This window comes from Choloepus didactylus, chromosome 6, assembly GCF_015220235.1.
Source record: "Choloepus didactylus isolate mChoDid1 chromosome 6, mChoDid1.pri, whole genome shotgun sequence".
NCBI classification, from domain to species: Eukaryota; Metazoa; Chordata; class Mammalia; order Pilosa; family Megalonychidae; genus Choloepus; species Choloepus didactylus.
In genome coordinates, this window is record NC_051312.1 from 62575610 (window position 1) to 62599242 (window position 23633).

Below are 23633 nucleotides of genomic sequence, written 5' to 3' on the forward strand. Positions count from 1 at the left end.
GAAGATATGATCTTTTATTTAGAATACCCTGAGAAATTGATGACACAGGTACTTGAGCTAATAAACAAATTTAGCAAAGTGGCAGGATACAAGATTAATGCACAGAAGTCATAATGTTCCTATGCACTAGAAATGACCTAACTGGAGAGTCACTCAAGAAAAAGACTCCACTCTCAATAGCAACTAAAAAAATCAAGAACCTAGGAATAAATTTAACCAAGGATGTAAAAAACCTCTACACAGAAAATTACATAACTATACTAAAAGAAATAGAAGGGGACCTAAAGAAATGGAAAAATATTCCATGTTCATGGATAGGAAGGCTAAAATCATTAAGATGTCAATCATACCGAAACTGATCTACAGATTCAATCCAATTCCAATCAAAATTCAAACAAACTACTTTGCACAATTGGAGAAGCTAGTCATCAAATATATTTGGAAGGGAAAGATGCCTTGAAGGGCTAAAAACATTCCAAAAAAGAAAAACGAAGTGGGAAGACTTACACTTCCTGACTTTGAAGCTTACTATAAAGCCACAGTAGTCAAAACAGCATGGTACTGGCACAAAGATAGACATACTGATCAATGGAATTGAATTGAGAATTCAAAAATAGACCCCTAGATCTACAGTCGACTGATTTTTGATAAGGCCCCCAAATCCACTGAACTAGGACAGAACAGTCTCTTCAACAAATGGGGCTCGGAGAACTGGATATCCATATCCAAAAGAATGAAAGAGCACCCCTACCTCACACCCTACACAAAAATTAACTCAAAGTGGATTAAAGACCTCAATATAAGAGACAGTACCATAAAACTCCTAGAAGATAATGTTGGGAAACATCTTCAAGACCTAGCATTAGGAGATTGCTTCTTAGACCTTACACCCAAAGCACAAGCAAGAAAAGAAAAAACAGATAAATGGGAACTCCTCAAACTTAAAAGCTTCTATGCCTCAAAGGAATTTGTCAAAAAGCTAAAGAGGCAGCCAACTAGATGGGAAAAAATATTTGGAAACCATGTATCTGATAAGAGACTGATATCTTGCATATATAAAGAAATCTTACAACTGAACAGACAATAGTACAAACAGCCCGATTATAACATGGGAAAAAGATATGAAAAGCATTTCTCTGAAGAGGAAATACAAATGGCTAAAAAACATATGAAAAAATGTTCATCTTCACTAGCTGTTAGGGAGATGCAGACCACAATGAGATATCATCTCACACCAATTAGAATAGCTGCCATTAAACAAACATAAAACTACAAATGCTGGAGAGGATGTACAGAAATTTGAACTGTCATTCATCACTGGTGGGACTGTATAATGGTACAGACACTCTGGAGGACAGTTTGGCGGTTCCTCAGAAAACTAGATAATGATTTACCCTATGATCTAGCAATTTTACTTCTCAGTATATACCCAGAAGATCTGAGAACAGTGACACAAACAGATATTTCCACACTGTTGTTCATAGTGGCATTGTTCATAATTGCCAAGAAATAGAGACAATCCAAATGTCCTTAAACAGATGAGTGGATAAACAAAATAGGTATGTTCACACGATGGAATACTACATGGCAGTAAGAAGGAACAAGGTCATGAAACATACGACAACATGGGTGAACCCTGAAGACATAATGCTGAGTGAAATAAGCCAGACACAAAAGGAGAGATATTGTATGTTACCACTAATGTGAACTCTGTGAAAAATGTAAAATAAGTGTCTTAAAATGTAGAATATAGGGGGCCTACACATAGTTAGAATGTAGTGAAGGGGGAACAATAATCTAATATGTACAGGTGTGACAATGAGGATGATCTTAATGGTATGGTCAGGAGTGACTATGATTCGTTAATGGGACCATAAGTATCAGTGATGCATTTAAGGTGAACAAGTTCGTAAATCGTTATTTAAAGGTAAGTAACCCACAGAGTAGCACCACAAACCTAAAAAAGCGTTAGCATGGTATACTTATAAGGTATGACACTGCTGCAGAGGGTTAACAACATAGTGGTATGGAAAAACTACCCGTTAGGTATTAATGACTATATTTAAAAGGAATATCTTACCAACTCTACACTAATACTAGGGATGAATAATTAGCAGCTGGTAAGAGCTCTGGGATGTATTATGATAAATGTTTAAAGTTGAAAGTGATGATGATTGTACAACTAAGTGAAGATAACATAAGAAACTGACCGTTTATCGTGGGATAGAATATACATTAACTCAAGTTAGGAACCCACTGTTTAATAAATCAAGCCCTTGATGTGAGACTCGCACTTGTGAAATTCAGGATTGTAAATAGGAAGCTGAGCCCTCCTATAATTATGCTTAAGAAGTGCCTCCAGGAAACCTCTCTGTTGCTCAGATGTGGCCTTTCTCTCTCTAAGCCCAACTCAGCAAATAAATTTATTAACCACCACCACCACCCTCCATGAGGAACATGACTCCCAGGGAATGAATCTCCCTGGGACATGATTCCCAGGAATGAGCCTGGGCCTCGCAGTGAGGGACTGAAAATGCCTACTTGACCCAAAGTGGGAAAAAAAAGTAGCTGAGAGATTCCAAATAGAGTTGAGAAACTATCCTGGAGGTTTCTCTTATGCAAGCTCCAGCTAGACATCTCAATTGGCCACAGCATGCCATGCCCTTACCAAAAGTAGTACCCCACCCCCCCAAAAACAGAAAATGCTACAAACAATTTTATGCCACCAAATTAGATAACCTAGATGAAATGGATAAAATCCTGGAAACAAACTGTTAAAACTGACTCAAGAGGAATTAGAAAATTTGAAAAGGCCTATAACATAATCAAAAACCTTCCAATAACAAAAAAGTAGAACTAGATAGCTTCACTGGTGTTCTAGTTTGCTAATACTGCCAGAATGCAAAACACCAGAAATGGATTGGCTTTTATAAAGGGGGGTTATTTGGTTACACAGTCACAGTCACAAGGCCATAAAGTGTCCAAAGTAATGCATCAACAATTGGGTACCATCACTGGAGGATGGCCAATGGCATCCCAAAAATCTCTGTTAGCTGGGAAGGAACGTGGCTGGCGTTTGCTCCAAAGTTCTGGTTTCAAAATGGCTTTCTCCCAGGATATTCCTCTCCAGGCTGCAGCTCCTCAAAATTGTGACTCTTAGTTGCTCTTGGAGTGTTTGTCCTCTCTTAGCTTCTCTGGAGCAAGAGTCTACTCTCAACGGCCATCTTCAAACTGTCTCTCATCTGCAGCTACTCTCTCAGCTTCTGTGCTTTCTTCAAAACGTCCCACTTGGCTGTAGCAAGCTCACTCCTTCTGTCTGGGCTTATATAGTGCTCTAGTAAACTAATCAAGGCCCACGCTGAATGGGTGGGCCACACCTCCATGGAAAGTATACAATCAGAGTTATCACCCACAGTTTGGTGGGACACATTTCCATAGAAACAACCTAATACCAACATTCCAACTTAATCCCCACTAATATGTCTGCCCCCACAAGATTGCATCAAAGAACATGGCTTTTTCTGGGGGACATAATATATAACAAATTGGTACATTCCACCCCCTGGACCCCAGAAAAACATGATCTTTCCATATACAAAATACATTCATCCCTTTGCAATATCACAAAAACTTAAATCATTTCAGTAACAATAGTTAAGTACAAGATCCCATCAGAATCAGTTACAGGCGTGGTCTGTCCTAAAGCATAATTACCCTCTAGCTGTGGACCTGTGAAACTTAGAACAAGTTATGTACTGCCAATATACAAAGGATGGACATTCACAGGATAAACACTCCCATTGCCATAAGGAGAAACTAATAGGAAAGCAGGGTTTAAGGGACCAAAACAGTTCCTAAAACCCACAGGGCAAACTCCATTAGATTTCAAAGTCTGAGAGTCATTTACAGAATGATGTTGCATCCTTGGGGCTTGAGAGAGTGGGAGTCTAACCCTTCCTAAGGGCCTTTGTGGCAGCCCTTTCTTCTCCAAACGCTGGGATGAGGGTTCCAACATATCCACACATTGGGGAGACCACCTGCTCGGCCCCACCCTCCTCAAACATTGGGGCAACACCCGGATTCTCTTCTATCTCCAGAGCACATGCTCAACCCCTTCAGAACAGTGGGGTGGTGGCCAGGTTCTCCACAGTCCTCTGGGAATGTGCTCCACCCTCTTTGAGGCCTGATGTGGCAACACCTTTCCTGAACATTGAGGTGAAAGGCCCACCCTCGACCTCCAGGGCAAACTCACCCTTTCCATGCGTGTGGGCCACTCTGCCCTCCCAGCCTGAGGCCTCTTGACTCCAGACCTCAGCCTCCATGGCTCTGTCTTTGAAGAAATTTTTCCTTATATTTGTTCCTTGTCTGTCCCCTCTAGTCCAGACCAGCAGCGGCTCCATCTATAAAGATCTCGCAAAAATTCTGTTGGCTTCCCATGAAGCACACAGGGGTCAAAGCTGTCAGACAATAGGACTTTCCACAAATCCTTTCTGGATAATTCCATCATCAATCCTGTCTTGTACTGAAATGGCGGCTGGGCTCCATGTTTGGTTAAATCCTCACGTTGGGCTATAGCTTCTGGGGTCTCACTTTTTGGAAGCCCAGAATACTCCGAATTATCAGTTTCTGGTTTCTTTGTACCCAAGAGTTCAGTTCTGAGTTTATCTCTGTCCTGTCACATTTTACTATAAGCTTCAAGTAGAAGCCAGGCTACTTCTTCTATATTTTTCTTGGAGATCTCATCAGCTAGATATTCCAGGTTGTCACTTTCAAGTTTTTCCTTCCATCTGATACTATGACTCAATTTTGCCAAATTCTTTGCCGCTTTAAAACAAGGATTGCCTTTCTTCCAGTTTGCAACAACCCATTCATCATTTCTGCTCAAGTCCTCATCAGAAGTATATTTAGAGTCCATACTTCCACCAGCAGTCTCTTCAAAACAATTTAGGCTTTTCTATAGAGCTCCTCAGAACTCTTTCAGAATCTTCCCCTTATCCATTTAAAAAGCCATTCCAATTTGTTTGGTATTTGCAAACTCAGCAGCAACAGCACCCCACTTCTCTGGTACCAAAATCTGTTCTAGTTTGCTAATGCTGCTGGAATGCAAAACACCAGAAATCGATTGGCTTTTATAAAAGGGGGTTTATTTGGTTACACAGTCACAGTCACAAGGCCATAAAGTGTCCAAGGTAAGGCATCAACAATTGGGTACCTTCACTGGAGGATGGCCAATGGCATCCCAAAAACCTCTGTTAGCTGGGAAGGAACATGGCTGGTGTCTGCTCCAAAGTTCTGGTTTCAAAATGACTTTGTCCCAGGATATTCCTCCCTAGGCTGCAGCTCCTCAAAAATGTCACTCTTAGTTGTTCTTGGGGTGTCTGTCCTCTTAGCTTCCCCGGAGCAAGAGTCTACTTTCAACGGCCATCTTCAAACTGTCTCTCATCTGCAGCTAGTCTCTCAGCTTCTGTTTTTTTTTCAAAGTGTCCCTCTTGGCTGTAGCAAGCTTGCTCCTTCTGTCTGAGCTTATACAGTGCTCTAGCAAACTAATCAAGGCCCATGCTGAATGCGTGGGGCCACACCTCCATGGAAACTATGTAATCAGAGTTATAACCCTCAGCTGGGTGGAGCACATTTCCATGGAAACAACCTAATACAAACATTCCAACTTAATCCCCACTAATATGTCTGCCCCCACAAGATTGTATCAAAGAACATGGCTTTTTCTGGGGGACATAATATATACAAATTGGTACAGCTGGTAAATCTATCATAAAAAACATCAGTCTTTCTCAAACTCTGTTAAAAAATAGAGCATGGTATGTTTCCTAACTTGTTCTGTAAGGTCCATATTACCCTAATACCAACAACAGCACTAGAAAGGACAACTACAGACCAGTGTCCCTAACAAGTACACATTCAAAAATTTTTTGCAAAATGCCAGGAAACTTAGTCCAGCAGCATAATTAAAAGGATTATTAAACACCATGACTAATTAATTCCAATCTGAAATATATACCCAGGAGAACTGAAAACAAAGTTGTACACAAATATTTACAGCAGCAATTTTCACAATAGCCAGAAAGTAGAAACAACCAAGATGTCCATTAACTAATGAATGGGTAAACAAAATATGGCATATCCATACAAAGGGATATTATTCTGCCATAAATAGGAATGATTTACTGATACATGCTACAACTTGGTACCTTGAAAACATCATGTTATGTGAAAGAAACTAGCTACAGAAGGCCACACATTGTAGGAGTCCATTTATATGGCCTGTCCAGAATAGGCAAATCTATAGTCACTAAAAGCAGATTAGTAGTTGTCAGGGGCTGGGGAAAGGGGTACTGCAGAATGACTGCTTGATGGGTATGGGGTTTCTTTTTGGAGTGATGAAAATGTTCTATAACTAGATAGTGATGGTTATACAACATTAAGAATGTGCTGGAAAAAAACTGAATCACATACTTTAAAATAGTTAAAATGGTGAATTTTATGTTAAGTGAATTTAACCTCAATAAAAAGAAACTATTTCTTCTCAAAAAAAAAAAAAAAAAAAAAAGCTACTACAGCTGAAAAATGAATGCAGCGAAGTGGGGGTTGGGGTGTGTTCCAGTTTGCTAATGCTGCCATTATACAAAATACCAGAAATGGATCGGCTTTTATAAAAAGGACTTATTTGGTCACAAAATTACAGTCCTAAGGCCATAAAAGTGTCCAAACTATGGCATCAAAAATGGGATACCTTCACTGAAGAACAGCTGATGGTGTCTGGAACACCTCTGTCAGTTGAGAAGGCATGTGGCTGGCATCTGCTGGTCCCAAGTTGTGTTTCAGCTCTTCTCTCTGCTTCTTTGCATCCTTATCTTAGCATCTCCAAACATCCTTCTGTCCACAACTCCAAGTATCTCTAAGCATCTTTAAGCATCTCTCCAAAAGTCTCTCTCAACTGCTCTTGAGCCATTTTGTCCTCTTTGCTTCTCTGGAGCAAACTTTGGGCTAGCATCTCAAAGCATCAGTAAGCAAATCTAAGCATCAGTGTCAGCAGTGTCTGGGCCTGGAGCTTTCTTAAGAAGTACAGTGAAATAATGGAAACCTACCACGAATGGGTGGGGTCAAATATTCATGGAAATTCATTCAAGAGGTATTACCCACAGTTGGGTGAGTCACATATCCATAGAAATAACCTAATCCAAATATCCCACTAGATTGGATTAAAACATGACTTTCAGGGGGACATAATATATCCAAACAGGCACAGGATGGGAGAGGTGTACAAGATCAACATGCAAAACTCAGCGGTGTTCCTATACACCAGCAATGAACAATCCAAAAAGGAAATAAAGAAAACAATTCCATTTACAATATCAAAAAAGAATAAAATAACTAGGAATAAATTTAACCAAGGAGGTAAAGACTTGTACACAGAAAACAAGAAACACTGAGGAAAATAGTTAATGAAGACTCAAATAAATGGAAAAACATCCCACATTCATGGATTGGAAGACTTAATATTGTTAAACTATCAATACTACCCAAAGTGATTACAGATTCAGTGCATTCCCAGACAAAAATTCCAACAGATTGCTTCACTGAAAGGAAAAGTCAATCACCAAAACTCACATGGGAAAATATTAAAAGTGGTAAATCTGGGTATTTGTGTAGTTGGTATATTAGAGTTTTTTGTATTGTTTTTGTATTATCTTTGCAACGTTCCTAAAATTTTGAATTTTTTTTCAAAATAAAATGTTCAAAAAGAAAAATTCATATTTTTCTTATTATCAGATTTCTTATTATATTTCTTATTATCAGATCATAATGATGAGCACTTGATAATTTCCAGGCACTGTTCTAAGCGTTTTGCACTAACTCATTTATTCTTCATAACAGACTCCTAAGGTAGATTCAATTATTATTCCCATTTTAAAGATGAGGAAACTGATATGATAAGTAACTCACAAAGGCTGAGGCCAGATTTCAAACTTGAGCATTCTGACTCCAAAGTTCAGGCTTGTCATCACTATGGTATATCACCTCTCAAAGGCACATTAGTGCTAATGAAATAAGTACTTTCATTTTTGAACAATGCCCCAAAGAAAGTTATATATAAAGTAAGCCTGAATTTGGAGATATTCAAAGGCCTAAAGTTATTTTTCTCACAAAGATCAACTACAGACTTATTGTCTGTGAAATTTGTTCTTAGGACTGATTGTGAAGGCATTAAGAAAGTGAATGAGTGCTGTTACCTTTCAATAACTTGTTTATGGACATCTTTCCACTTTTCAGTGTCTGAATCAGTTCCTAATTTAGGGTGCAGAGCCTTCAGAGCAACACCAGCAATATTCACCCCACTCCATAAAGGCACTAAAAAAGATACATCACTGATGAATTTTTCTCCCCAGTATTGAATCAATTGAGTTTACTGGTCTTTTTTATAAAGGTAGGTTACTACCCTACACCACATAAAAATAAGATTCAAGTGGACAAAATAGAGAAATGTAAGAAATAAAATTTAAAAATATATGTAATGGAATATAGTTATAATTGTGTGGTGCATGAAGCATTTTAAGGAAGATAAACAATACAGAATCCACAAAGAAAAGTAATGATAAACAAAAATAAAATTTTATAAACAACAAGAGAGAAAAAAACAACAAAGTATTATACTTTCAACAGCAACAAAGTGCTGAGGGGGAATAACTCAATATAGAATTTTGTATCTGCTTAAACTGCTATTCAAGAATGAGGGGAAATAAAAACATCTTCATATAAACAACACTGAGAGCATAAACCTAATGAAGAAAGAAATTAAATCCAGAGGAAGGCGTTAGATACAGGAAATAAAGATAAGCAAATAAGTTGGCAAATATGTAGATAAATAAACAAGTATTGACTATTTAAACAATAATAATTACAATGAGTTTGGGGGGCATAAAAAAAGGAAGGAACCAAAAAAGTAGTCAATAATTATATATATATGAAAGGTGGCAAATTTAAAGCATTGCAGGGTCTTTGTATTATTCCAAAGAAGAGTAAACACACTAATTGTCTTCAAGTACAAATGGTAAAAATTTATAGGTAACAATTTGCAAAATGAGTGTATAATCCCAAAGTAGTAGAAGAAGTTAAAGTTTAATTGATCCAATAGAAAGCAGAAAAGGAGAAAAGCAGCAAAGAAAAACCATGCTTAATAGAATACAAATTATAATAGTAATCAGAATATATTGTTTTTCTAAAACTAAAATTATAAGACTTACTATATGTCAGAAATAAAATTATATCTAGGAAAATTATTTTTTAATTCAGTTTTATTGAGATATATTCACATACCATACAATCATCCATGGTGTACAATCAACTGTTTAGAGCACCATCATATAGTTGTGCAGTCATCACCCCAATCTATTTTTGAACATTTTCCTTATACCAGAAAGAATCAAAATAAGAATAAAAAATGAAAATAAAAAAAGAACACCCAAATCATCCCCCCCATCCCACCCTATTTTTCATTTAGTTTTTGTCCCCATTTATCTACTCATCCATCCATACACTTGATAAAGGGAGTGTGATCCACAGGGTTTTCACAATCACACTGTCACCCCTTGTAATTTACATTGTTATACTATCATCTTCAAGAGTCAAGGCTACTGGGTTGGAGTTTGGTAGTTTCAGATATTTACTTCTAGCTCTTCCAATACAATAAAACCTGAAAAGTGTTGTCTATATAGTGCGTAAGAATGTCCACCAGAGTGAACTCTCAACTCTATTAGAAATCTCTCAACCACTGAAGCTTTATTTCATTTCATTTCGCATCCCCCATTCGGTCAAGAAGATGTTCCCAATCCCACGATGCTGGGTCCAGATTCATCCCTGGGACTCATATCCTGTGTTGACAGGGAGATTTACACCCCTGGGAGTCAGGTCCCATGTGGGGAACTGAGTCTTCCATGTTGCCTGAGGCATATCTGGGGTGGTGGCTTAGAACGCTGAGCTGCAGGCCTGCATAGAAGGCCATGCAGGCCCGCCCTGTAAAGATGTGTGTCTTGTGACTACCATTGTCTTAAACCTAGATTGTATGCACCTGATGTAAACATAAGTATCTGGTGGGCTCTCCCCCACCTGAGCACCTTTAGCATATACACCTGATCTTCTGAAATAAATAGCTGGAGCAAGGCTGCATTGTCGTCCACTTAGCACGAGATGCAAGTGGGCCCCCTGCTCCCTTAATTCTTAGCTTTGCGTCCGTGTCTCATTCCTGCATCGCCCTGTCAGCAATAGTCCCACATAGTGAGGAGGGCAGCGAGATCATCTACCAAGGAGGCTTAGTTAGAGAGAGAGGGCCACATGAGCAACAAAGAGACTCTCAGGCACAATTATAAGCAGGTTTAGCCTCTCCCTTGCAGCAACAAGTTCATAGGGGCAAGCCCTGAGACAGAGGGCTCAGTGTGTCAAGCCATCAGTCCCCAGTTTTTGTGAGAACAGGGAAATTATTTTTAATGACCCTCAGGAGGAAAGGTTGGGTTAGGACAATAACACAAGCCAAAAGGGTCAAATTAAGTTACTGGTTAAAAAGTATTTGTCCAAGTCAAATCAAAAGTAGTTATATACTGTGACCCTTAAAATATAAACAAAAGAGAAGGGCTCAGTGAATGTAATGAATAATTGTATCAATGATTGAATGAATGAACAATTGATCCCTATTCCCAAATGGTTTATCACTAGGGGAAAGAAGATTTATATATACATGACATAATTAGGGAACACTGTTAGAAGTATAAAGTTCTTACTTTGTAGTAGAACTTTCAGAAAAGAAAGAGGTAGGTATGGGCTTAAGTTAACATTTAAAATGTAAGTCTTCATGCATATTTTGTGATTTCATTTACATGAAAAGTCCAGAATAGACAAATCTATAAAGACAGAAGTAAATCTGTGGTTACCTGGGGTTCGGGGAGTGGGGGGTGAGGAGTGATTGTTAATGGTATGGGGTTTCTTTTGGGGGTAATGAAATGTTTTATAATTAGATTGTGGGGATAGTTGCACAATTTTGTGGATATACTACAAACCACTGAATTTGAATACTTTAAATGAGTAAATTTTACAGTTTGTGAATATATATTAATAAAGCTGTTAAAAATACACAATTAATGAAAGTGCTCCAGATAAGGAAGAGAAATAGAATGACTTTTAAAACAGCTATATGTCTTATATGCTATTTTATGATCAGTAGTTAAATCAATGACACAAAAAGGTTGAGAGTAAAGGAATACAAAAATATACACCAGGGAAATACCAACAAAATGAAAGCTATACAACCATGTGATATCAGGAAAAAAATAGAGTTTAAAGAAAATAAGCATTATTTGAGATAAGAAGGATGGTTACATGATGATAATAGGTTTATACTTACCACTAGAATCACCATGTTCTCCAATAATCCAAGCATGACAGCTAGTGGGATGAACACCCAACTTCTCCCCAATTAGGAAACGGAAACGGGCAGAATCTAGATTACAGCCACTTCCAATTACACGACTGGGGGGTAGGCCACTTAGCTTCCAGACCACGTAAGTCAAAATATCCACTAGGAAGGAAAATTTCTAGTTACAAAAAGATGCATAGTAACTTCTTTATTCTACAGTTTGCTTTTCTTAATAGAGAGATCAATTGTCTTGGATAAAAATACAGATTAACTTCAGCATTCAAAGTGAAACAAAGTAACAGATACAGATAATTGCTCCCATTTTTTTGTTTTATAATAGTTTTATTGTGGCAAAATATATGTAACATAAAATTTGTCATTTTAATCATTCTTAAGTATACAATTCAGTGGCATTAATTACACTCATAATATTGTGCAGCCATCACTAACTACTACTATCTAGTTCCAAAACACTTTCATCACCCCAAACAGAATCTCTGGACCTGTTAACCAGTAACTCCCCATTCTCTCTTCCCTCAGCCCATGGTAAATTCTGATCTATTGTAGTCTGCATGAATTTGCCTATTCTAGATGTTTCACGTAAGTGGAATTACACAATATTTAACCTCTGTGTCTGGCTTATTTCACTCAGCATGTTTTCAAGGTCCATCCATGTTGTTGAACATATCAGAATTTCATTCCATTTTATGGCTGAATGATATTCCATTGTATGTATATACCATATTTTGTTTATCCATTCATCTGTTGGACACTTGGGTTGCTTCCACCATTTGGCTATTGTGAATAATACTATGAACTTTGGTATACAAATATCTATTTGAGTCTCTGTTTTCAATACTTTGGGGTATATACCTAGAAGGGGAATTTCTGGCTCATATGGTAATTCTGCACTTAACTTTTTGAGGAAGTTCCAAACTGTTTTCTTAGTAGGTGTACTATTTTACATTCCCATCAGCAATGTACAAGAGTTCCAATTTCTCCACATATTTGCCAACTCTTATTTTCCTTTTTTTATTATTATAGCCATCCTAATAAATATGAATGATACCTCATTGTGGTTTTGATTTGCATTTCACTAATAATTAATGATGCTGGGCACCTTTTCATGTGCTTTTTGGCCGTTTGTATATCTTCTTTCAAGAAATGAATATTCTGGTCCTTTGCCCATTTTTAAATTGGGTTGTTTGTCTTTTTGTTGTTGAGTTGTAGGATTTCCTTATATATTTTGGATATTAAACCCTTATCAGATATATGATTTGCAAATACTTTCTCACATTCTGTGGGTTGACTTTCACTGTAGGTATAGTGTCCTTTGATGCATAAAAGTTTTAAATTTTTATGACGTCTAATTTATCTACTTTTTTGTTGTTGCCTGTGCTTTTGATGTCATATTTAAGAAACCATTGCCAAATCCAAGGTCATAAAGGTTTCCTAAGAGTTTTAGAGTTTTAGCTCTTAAATTTAGTTCTCTGATCCACTTTGAATTATTTTTTATATATGGTATAAGGTAAAAGTCCAACTTCATCCTTTTCCAAGTGGATATCCAATTTTCCTACCACCACCATTAGTTGAACAGACTTGTCTTTCTTCACTAAGTGCTCCTGTAACCCTTTTAGAAAATCAATTGACCATAGATGTGACGGTTTATTTCTGGGCTCTCTATTCTATTCCATTGTTCCATCTATTTACCCTTATGCCAGTACCACATGGTTTTGATTATTGTAGCTTTGTAATTGCTTTCCTAGGTCTATACCCAAAAGAAATGAAAACAAGTCTCCAAACAAAATCTTGTACATCAATGTGCATAGCAGTATTATTCACAAAAGCCAAAAAGTGGAAGCAGCCCAAGTGTACATCAGTAAATGAATGGAAAAACAATACGTAGTATATACATACAATGGAATATTACTCAACCATAAAAAGGAACAAAGTTCTGATATATGGTACAACATGGGAGAACCTTGAAAATATTATGCTAAGAAGCCAGATACAAAAGGCCACATATTGTATGATCCCATTTATATGAAATTTCCAGAATAGGCAAATTCATAGAGACAGAAATCAGATTAGTGGTTGCTAGGAGGTGGATAGAGGGAACATGGGGAATAACTGCTTAATAGGTAAGGGGTTACTATTTGGAGTGATGAAAAAGTTCTGGAACTATATAGTGGTCATGGTTGCACAATATTGTGAACTAATTAATGCCACTGAATTGTACACTTTAAAAATGGTTAAAATGGTAAATTTTATGCTGTATGTATTTTGTCACAATAAAAAATAGACTTTAACACAAAAATTGTTGCCAGAGACAAAGAAGGTTACATAATGTTAAAAAGGTCAATAAATGCAGAAAAAGCATTCAACACCCATTCAATGGATTTTAAGAAAAAGAATCAGCGAACTATGAAGAGGAGGGAACTTCTTCAATTTGTTAAAGGATTTTTATGGAAAAAAAAAGCCACAGCAAATATCATACTCAATGATCAAAGACTGAATGCCCTCCCTTGAAGATGAGGAATGAAGCAAGTATGTCCATCTTAACATTTGTTGTGCAAAGGAGACATGGACACATACCAGTAGCACCACACAGCATAGACACAAATAGCATTCATTAGGGAAAAACTTATAAGCAAAGAAGTAATAATGCACATTTTGTACACTGAATTCTCATTATTCCGAAGAATAGGCTGGGCATAGATCTTCTTTATACACAATAGCCAAGATTTCAGTGGAATGGAAACTCCCTGGGATGGCAAGTTGGATGCTCTCCTGAGAACTCCCCAAGAGCAACAATGAGCCCCATCCCCATAATATATTATATATTTACAGGTAGGCTTAGGGGTGGTGCCTAAGGAATACCTAGTTTCTCTACGTAACATGACATCTACCAAGGGATATTTGGGTCCACAATAGTGCTAAAGAGTATGCATTTCCAGAGCCAAGTTCTGCATACCAAAAGCACCAGAAACAACTTTGAATGACAGGAATGATGTTATCTCCTAAAGTCCTTGCTATCTCTCCACATGTTGGCTCAGTCCAGCTGATCCAGCTCTCTATTAAGCTACAAAAGGAGGCAGGAAGGGAGCCTCCAAGGCCATCCAGATTTGCCTCTCATCACTCCTTATATTCAACATTTTATTGAAGGTCCTAGCCAGTGCAATAAGGAAAGAAAAAAATATATAAAGAAATTGGGAAGAAGAACTAAAACTAGTAAAATTTTATTTGCAGATGACACGATAAGTACATACAAAATGCTAAAGAATTTAAAGAAAACTACTGGAATTAGTAAGTGAATTCAGAAATGTTTCAGGATACAAGCTCAATACATAAAAACCAACAGTATTTCTAAATATTAACAATGGACAACTGGAAAAAGAAATTTAAAGACCAACTCCTTCCATAATATCACCAAAATTATGAAATTCTTAGGGATAATTTAACAAAATTTGTGCAAGACCTATACCCTGAAAATTATGAAACATTGCTAAAATAAAATAAAGAAACATAAATAAATGGAAGATATACCACATTCAGGGATTAGAAGACTCAATACTGTTGATATGGCAACCCACTCCAGTATATCTATAGCTCTAACACAATCCCAATCAAAACCTCAGTATGTGACTGTTTTAAAACTTCAACTTCCATGTGAGACCAAGGTAACAGATGTTTAATTGGTGCAGGATCTATATTTCCTAAACAATTTAACTCATACAGTTTGTCCAAATACCATAATTACATGGAACTTTGAATAGGAAGTGAGACTGGGTAGGTTTGTATAGGTTAGTGTGAAATAGCAACACATCCCAAAGCAATTTGGGCAGAGAATAAAAATATATATGCGGGGCCTCTCTGAGTTGCTGGGGAAGATGCTGAGGTGTTGGGTTTCCTCATCTGGATTGTTGCTGATGTTCTCACAAACACTGAGGACTGGCAGTTTGGTGTACCAAGCCCTCTATCTCGGGGTTTGCCCTTATGAAACTCATTACTGCAAAGGAGAGGCTAAACCTACTTGTAGTTGTGCCTGAGAAACTCCCCCTGAGTGACTCTTTGTTGCTCAAATGTGGCCCTCTCTCTCTAACTAAGCAAACTCAGCAGGTGAACTCACTGCCCTCTCCCCTATGTGGGATCTGACTCTCAGGGGTGTAAATCTCCAGGCAATGCAGGATATGACTCCCAAGGATGAATCTGGACTTGGCATCCTGGAATTGAGAACATCTATCTTCTTGACCAAAAGGGGGATGTGAAATGAAACGAAATGAAGTGAAATGAAAGCTTCGGTGGCTGAGATTCCAAATGGAGTTGAGAGGTCACTCTGGTGGACATTCTTACGCACTACATAGATAATCTTTTTTTAGGTTTTAATGCATTGGAATAACTAGAAGTGAATACCCGAAACTATCAAACTGCAACCCAGTAGCCTTGACTCTTAAAGATGATTGTATGGCATTGTAGCTTACAAGAGGTGACAGTATGATTGTGAAAGCCTTGTGGATCACACTCCCTTTAACCATTGTATGGATGGATGAGTAGAAAAATGGGGACAAAAACTAGGTGAAAAATAGGGTGGGGGGATGATTTGGGTGTTCTTTTTTACTTTTATTTTTTATTCTTATTCTTGCTTTTCCTGGTATAAGGAAAATGTTCAAAAAATAGATTGGGGTTATGAATACACAACTATATGATGATACTGTGAACAGTTGATTGTACACTACGGATGACTGTATGATATGTGAATATATCTCAATAAAACAGAATTTTAAAAATATATATATATTTTTTAAAAACCCAGTATGTCTTTGTATAGAAATCATTGGGAAATGCAAATGAAACAGATTATCCAAAGTAATTTTAGAAAAGAACAAAGTTGACAGATAAACTGATTTCAAGACTTACTTTCAAGATAGTATGGTAATGACAAAGGGATATACATATAAATCAATGGAAAAATAGATAATCCAGAAATAGACCCATATAAATGGCAAATTTATTTGCAACAAAGTTACAAAGGCAATTCAAAGGGGTAAAATATTTTCAACCAATATCATTAGAACAACTGGATATCCACATGGAAAAGAGGAACATTGACCTTTACCTTATGTTGAACACAAAAATTAATTTTAAATGAATCATAGACCTAAATATAAAAGACAAAACTATAAGTAAAACCTCTAAAAGAAAACATAAGAAAAAATATTCAAACTTAGCATAGACAAAGGTTTCTTACCAAAAAGCATGAACCAATAATAAGAAACTGATAAATTGGACTTCATCAAAATTAAAAATTTTTTGTTTGGAAATGAACAGAGGTGTTGGTAGCAAGATGTGAGAATAACTAACAGTGCTGAACGGTGCATGAATGAGGTGGAAAGGGGAAGCTCAGAGTCATATATGTCACCAGAAGGAAAGTTGGAGGTCAAAAGATGGGAATGTATAAAACTGAATCCTGTGGTGGACAATGTCCATGATTAACTGTACAAATATTAGAAATCTCTTCCATGAACCAGAACAAATGTATGACAATACAATTAGAAGTTAATAATAGAGGGGCATATAGGGAAAAAATATATACCTATTGCAAACTATATACTACAGTTAGTAGTATTTCAACATTCTTTCATAAACAGTAACAAACGTACTATACCAATACCACGAGTAAACAATTGAGGGGGATTGGTTAGGGATATGGGAGGATTCAAGTTTCCTTTTCTTTCTTCTTTTTTTTTCTTTCACTTTGTATCTTGTCTGGAGTAATGAAAAGGTTCTAAAAATTGAACAAAAATTAAGTGTGGTGATGGATGCACAGCTGTATGAGGGTACCAGGGGCAACTGATTGTACACTTTAAATCTTTGGGTAATTGTATGGTATGTGAACAATCTCAATAAAAATTAAAAAAAAAATTTAACACACAGATTTGGTGGGCTGTACAAAAAGACTTGGCTGGGAAAATGTTAGTTACTTTTTAAAAATATCAGATCAAAAATAAAAATGACAATAACAATACCAGATCAAAAACAATTTTTTTTTTAATTTTTACTCCTAACTTCAAAAAACAGTAATGGAGACTTCCAGGAAGATGGCTGACTAAAGATGTGGCAGCCCAAGGCCCGGGCCTCTCCCTAAGATTCTGTGAACTTACAGACAGCAGCCTGTGACCCAGGGCAGTTAATCAAAATCTTACCAGTCTCCCTCAGAGGGAAGGAGTGTGCAGATAGTCAGTTCTCCCACATGTGACATGCTAATTAAACCTTTCCAAGGTCTGCTGGTTCCAGGAACTGAGATTGTTACTCCCTTCCTAGCATGTAGCTAATCTAAATGTTACAAGACCCCTTTATCTCAAACCCCCTGGAATATCTTTGTTTCATGCCCCTATAAATGGCCCTGCTGACTCCCACTTAAACCTCAGAGTGCTTCTCTCTATTCTCTGAACTGCTGCCTTCAGAGCTGTTTGATTTCTCCTGTATGTAAGTTCCCCTGAATAAAATTCATGTCTCAGTCTCTGCCTGGTACTTTCTTCAGTCTTCTGGCTGGACACACTCCCGCGAGCCAAGACAAGGGAGTTATGGAACTTAATTCTCTCCCAGCAAAACAGATGGGGGATGGGCAGAAACTGTCCAGAACAGTGGTTCATGGGTGCCAGAGATCAGGGGAGTATGGTGCAGCATCCAGGAAAGTGTGGGATGAAGAAAAGAAGAAACTGCAGTGAGAGAGTCTGTGTAACTCTCTAAGCTTCAGCTCCTGGCATCCACACCTCACTCTTTGGGCAAATACCTTCTGGTTATCCAGTTCCTGGTAGGCAGCTGCAGACTAAGAAGGCCATGGAAATCCTCACTTCCCAAAACAGGACCAGACACAGTCCAGCACTGTTCCAGCTTTTTGCCGGCAAATTTAGACTGCTGGGTCCCATGGTTCCAATCCTGGCTGGGAACTGCCATGACATTGTTTTGACCTGAGCCAGGGAGCTGGCAGAGAGCTAAGTACAGCCTGCTTTCTGAGAGATGAAGGGAATAGGTTGCTAAAGAATGCCATCTGCTGGGCAGGCCAGGAAAGCACACACTTGGGAAGCTGAAGTAAAGGCTTTTTGGTGTCTTTACCTGACTCTCTCCAGGGCCCTATGGAATTGGTGTGCATTCCCTTACTGGCTTCCTGGACCTGCTTTGGTTGGGTAATACCGATGAACCAAATGTCAAAGAAGAGCATTAACACAAAGCCAACAAACAACAAAATCTTAGACAAGAGAGGGAATCTGACCTTCAGAATAAACTCATCAAGAAAATCTGATGCCCAGACATCAGCAAAAATTTACAAGCCATACTAAGAAACAGGAAGTTATGACCCAGTAAAAGGAACAAATTAAAAAGTCAGAGGAGATACAGAATTGGAACAACTAATCAAAGATGCTCAAACAAACCTCCTAAATCAACTCAAAGAGATAGCTAAAGAGATGAAGCATATTAAGAAGACACTGGATGAGCATAAAGAAGAATTTGAAAGCATGCAAAGAAACTACAGATCTTATGGGAATGAAAGGCACAATAGATGAAATTTAAAATGCACTGCAGGCACAGAACAGCAGATTTAAAGAGGCAAAAGAGAGGATCAGCAAGCTAGAAAACAGAGCATCTGAATTAGAACAGGCCAAAAACAGAGAACAGAATGTAAAAATTGATCAAGGTCTCAGGGAATTGATTGACAACACAAAGCACACAAATATGTACATTATGGGTGTCCCACAAGAAGAGAAGGGAAAAGGGGCAGAAAGAATATCTGATGAAATAATGGTCAAAAATTTCCCAACAATTATGAAAGACATAGATATCCATATCCAAGAAGAAGCACAACTTACTCCAAACTGAATAAATCAGGGTAGATCTACTCCAAGTCACATACTAATCAGAATGTCAAATGCCAAAGATAAAGAGATAATTCTGAAAGGAGCAAGAGAAAAGCAATTCATCACATACAAGAAATGTCCAGTAAGTGCCAATTTCTCATCAGAAACCATAGAGGTGATATGGCAGTGGTATGATACATTTAAGATACTGAAAGAGAAAAATTGCCAGCCAAGAATTCTTTATCTGGCAAAAGTCCTTCAAAAATGAGGGAGAGCTTAAAATATTCAAAGATAGAAGCTGAGAGAGTCTGTTAGCAATTAAAGGATTTCTGCAGGCTGAAAAGAAAAGACAGGAGAGAGAAGCTTGAAAGAGAGTATAGAAATGAAGATTATCAGTAAGAGTAACTGTGCTTGTTTGGATCTGTTATGTACCCCAGAAAAGCCAAGTTCTTTTAATCCAATCTTGTGGGGGCAGACCTATTGTGGGTGGGACCTTTGGATTAGGTTGTTTCCATGGAGATGTGACTCCACCCATTCAAGGTAGGTCTTAGTTCCCTTGCTGGAGTCCTCTATGAGAGGATAAAAGGTAGAAATATTTTGAAGAGAGCTCAGAGAAGCTAAGATATGTAATCCAGAGTTTGCCCCTGGGAGCAGCTAAGAGAGAAGCTAAGACAGAAGCCCAGAGACATTTTGGAGAAAGCCACAGAAACCAGAAGCTAAATTGGGACAGGAACAGCAGACTCTGGCCATGTGCCTTCCCATGTTACAGAGGAACCCCAGATGTCATTGGCCTTTCTTCAGAGAAGTTATTGTCCTGTTGATGCCTTATTTGGGACATTTTCATGGCCTTACAACTATAAATTTGTGAACTCAAAACCCCCATTGTAAAAGCCAATCCCTTTCTGGTATATTGCATTTTGGCAGCTTTAGCAACTGGAACAATAACTAAAAGGATAAAAAAAGAGAAAAATAAAAGACATGACAAATATAGTCAAAGGATACAATGGTTGAAATTCAGTACTGTTTCACAGTAATAACATTGAATTTTATTGGATTAACCCCCTCAATCAAAAGACAGATTGGTGGAATGGATAAAAAAAAATATGATCCATCTATATGCTGTCTACAACAGACTCATTTTAGACCCAAAGACACAAATAGGTGGAATGTGAAAGGTTAGAAAAAGATATTTCCTGAAGGCTGTAACCAAAAAAGAGCTTGGATAGCTATATTATTATCAGACAAAATAGACTTTAAATGCAAAATTGTTATGACAAAGGACATTATATATTAATAAAAGAAGCAATTCACCAAAAAGGAATAGGAATAATAAATATCTATGCACTGAACCAAGGTACCCCAAAGTACAGGAGGCAAACACTGGCAAAACTGAAGACAGTAATAGAAATCTCCATAATAAGAGTTGGAAACTTCAATACACCACTCTTATCAACAGAGAGAACATCTAAATAGACGGTCAATAAGGAAACAGAGAACCTAAATAATATGATAAATGAACTAGACCTAACAAACATATAAAGATCATTGTATCCCAAAGCAGCAGGATATACATTCTTCTCAAGTGCTCAAGGATCATTCTCCAGAATACACCACAATGTTGGATCATAAAACAGCTCTCAATAAATTTTAAAAGATTGAAATTATAAAAAGCACTTTTTCTGATTATAATGGAATGAAGCTGCATATCAATAACACGTGGAAAACTGGAAAATTCACAAAGATATGGAAGTTAAACAACACACTCCTAAACAATCAGTGGGTCAAAGGAGAAATTGCAAGAGAAATCAGTAAATATCTTGAGACATGAAAATGATAACACTACATATCAAAACTTACAGGATTCAGTGATGGCAATGCTGGCAGGGTAATTTATGGCCCTAAATGCCTACTTTAAAAAGAAAGCTGAAATCAAATACCTAACTGAACACTTGGAGGAAGTAGAGGAAGAACAGCAAACTAATCCAAAAGCAAGCAGAAGGAAAGAAATAACAAATATTAGGGCAGAAATAAAAGAAATTGAAAAAAAAAACAATAGAATAAATAAAACAAAAAGTTGGTTGAGATTAATAAAACTGACAATACCTTAGCTAGATTGACAAAGAAAAAAGAAAGAAGATGCAAATAAATAAAACCAGGAAATGAGAGAGGGATCATTACCTCTCTTCAAAAAAACTGAAGATGAGGGAATGCTACATACATTCTATGAGGCCAACATCACCCAATTACCAAAGTGAGAGAAAGATACTACAAGAAAAGAAAACTACAGACCAATCTCCCTAATGAATATAGATGCAAAAATCAACAAAAATACTTCCAAATTGAATCCAGTGGCACATTAAAATTATACACCATGATCAAGAAGGTCTTATGCCAGGTATGCAAGTGTGGTTCAATACAAGGAAATCAATTAATGTAAGATACCACATAAACAAATCAAAGGAACAGAACCACATGGTCACCTTGATCAAAGCAGAAAAGGCATTTGACAAAATCCAGCATCATTTCTTAATAAAAACACTTTGAAAGGTAGAAATAGTAGGAAACTTCTTCCACATGATAAAGGGCATATATGAAAAACCCACAGCTAACACTGTACTCAATGGTGAGAGACTGAAAGCTTTTCCTGTAAGATCTGGAAAACACAAGGATGCCCACTGTCACCACTATTATTCAACATTGTATTGCAAGTTCTAGCTACAGCATATAGGCAAGATAAAGAAATAAAAGGCATATATTTGGAAAGGAAGACTAAAACTTTCACTATTTGCAGATAACATGAACCTATATTGAGAAAGTCACAAAAAATCTACAATAAAGCTACTAGAGCTAATAAATGAACTCAGCAAAGTGGCAAGATACAAGATTAACACACAAAAATTGTTTCTATACTCTAGTAAAGAGCAATCCAAAGGAGAAATGAAGAAAAAATTCCATTTACAATAATAACTAAAAGAATCAAATAACAAGGAATAAATTTAACCAAGGATATAAAGCACTTATATTCAGAAAACTACAAACATTGCTAAAAAAAATCAAAGAAGGCCTACTAAATAAATGGAAGGACATTCCATGTTCATGGATTGGAAGGCTAAACGTTAAGATGTCAATTCTACCCAAATTGATTTATACATACAAGGAAATTCCAATCAAAATTCCAACAGCCTACTTTGCAGAAATGAAAAATCCAATTATCAAATGTATCTGGAAGGGTTTTTGTCCCAAGTAGCCAAAAAATCTTGAAAAAGAAGAACAAAGTTGGAGGACTCACACTGCCCGATTTTAAAGCATACTTCAAAACTACAGGGGTCAAAACAGCATGGTACTGGCATAAAGACAGACATATTGATCAATGGAACTGAACTGGGAGTTCATAAACAGACCCCCACATATATGGTCAACGGATTTTGACAAGGCTGCCAAGTCCATTCAACTGGGACAGAACAGTCTCTCACAAATGGTGCAGGGAGAACTGGATATCCATATCCAAAAGAATGAAAGAGGACCCCTATCTCACAGCTTATATGAAAATTAACTCAAAATGGATCAAAGATCTAAAAATAAGAGCCAGGATCATAAAACTCCTAGAAGAAAATGTAGGGAAACATCTTCAGGATCTACTGGTAGGCGGCGGGTCCTTAAACCTTACACTCAAAGCACAAGCAATGAAAGAAAAAATAGATAAATGGGACCTCCTCAAAATTGAATGCTTTTGTGCTTCAAAGGACTTTGTCAAGAAAGTGAAAAGGCAGCCTACCCAATGGGAGAATATATTTGGAAGCCACAAATCTGATAAGGGTTTAATATCGAGAATCTATAAACAAATCCTACAATTCAACAATAAAAAGGTAAACACAGCTTAAAAAAAAAAAAGGGCAAAGGACATGAATAGACATTTTTCCAAAGATGATAAACAAATGACTAAAAAAGCACATGAAAAGATAACTTAACTTCACTAGCTATTAGTGAAATGAAAATCAAAACCACAATGAGATATCATTTCACACCTACTAGAATAGTCATTATTATTTTTTTAATCATTATTTTATTGAGATATATTCACATACCACGCAGTCATACAAAACAAATCGTACTTTCGATTGTTCACAGTACCATTACATAGTTGTACATTCATCACCTAAATCAATCCCTGACACCTTCATTAGCACATACACAAAAATAACAAGAATAATAATTAGAGTGAAAAAGAGCAATTGAAGTAAAAAAGAACACTGGGTACCTTTGTCTGATTGTTTCCTTCCCCTATTTTTCTACTCATCCATCCATAAACTAGACAAAGTGGAGTGTGGTCCTTATGGCTTTCCCAATCCCATTGT

At 37.1% G+C, this 23633-nt stretch overlaps 1 protein-coding gene across 3 annotated transcripts in view; it reads right to left on the reverse strand.

Annotated features, from left to right (window-relative positions):
- The window catches only part of LOC119536466 (L-lactate dehydrogenase C chain), a 138277-nt gene that overhangs the window by 84025 nt on the left and 30619 nt on the right, over nucleotides 1-23633 (reverse strand). For all 3 annotated transcript variants that reach the window (XM_037839273.1, XM_037839272.1, XM_037839271.1), the window contains 2 exons: nucleotides 11411-11584; nucleotides 8250-8367 (listed from right to left, as the gene is read on the reverse strand). In XM_037839273.1, the coding sequence (XP_037695201.1) occupies nucleotides 8250-8367; nucleotides 11411-11584 (292 nt within the window). The remainder of the gene's footprint in view (nucleotides 1-8249; nucleotides 8368-11410; nucleotides 11585-23633) is intronic.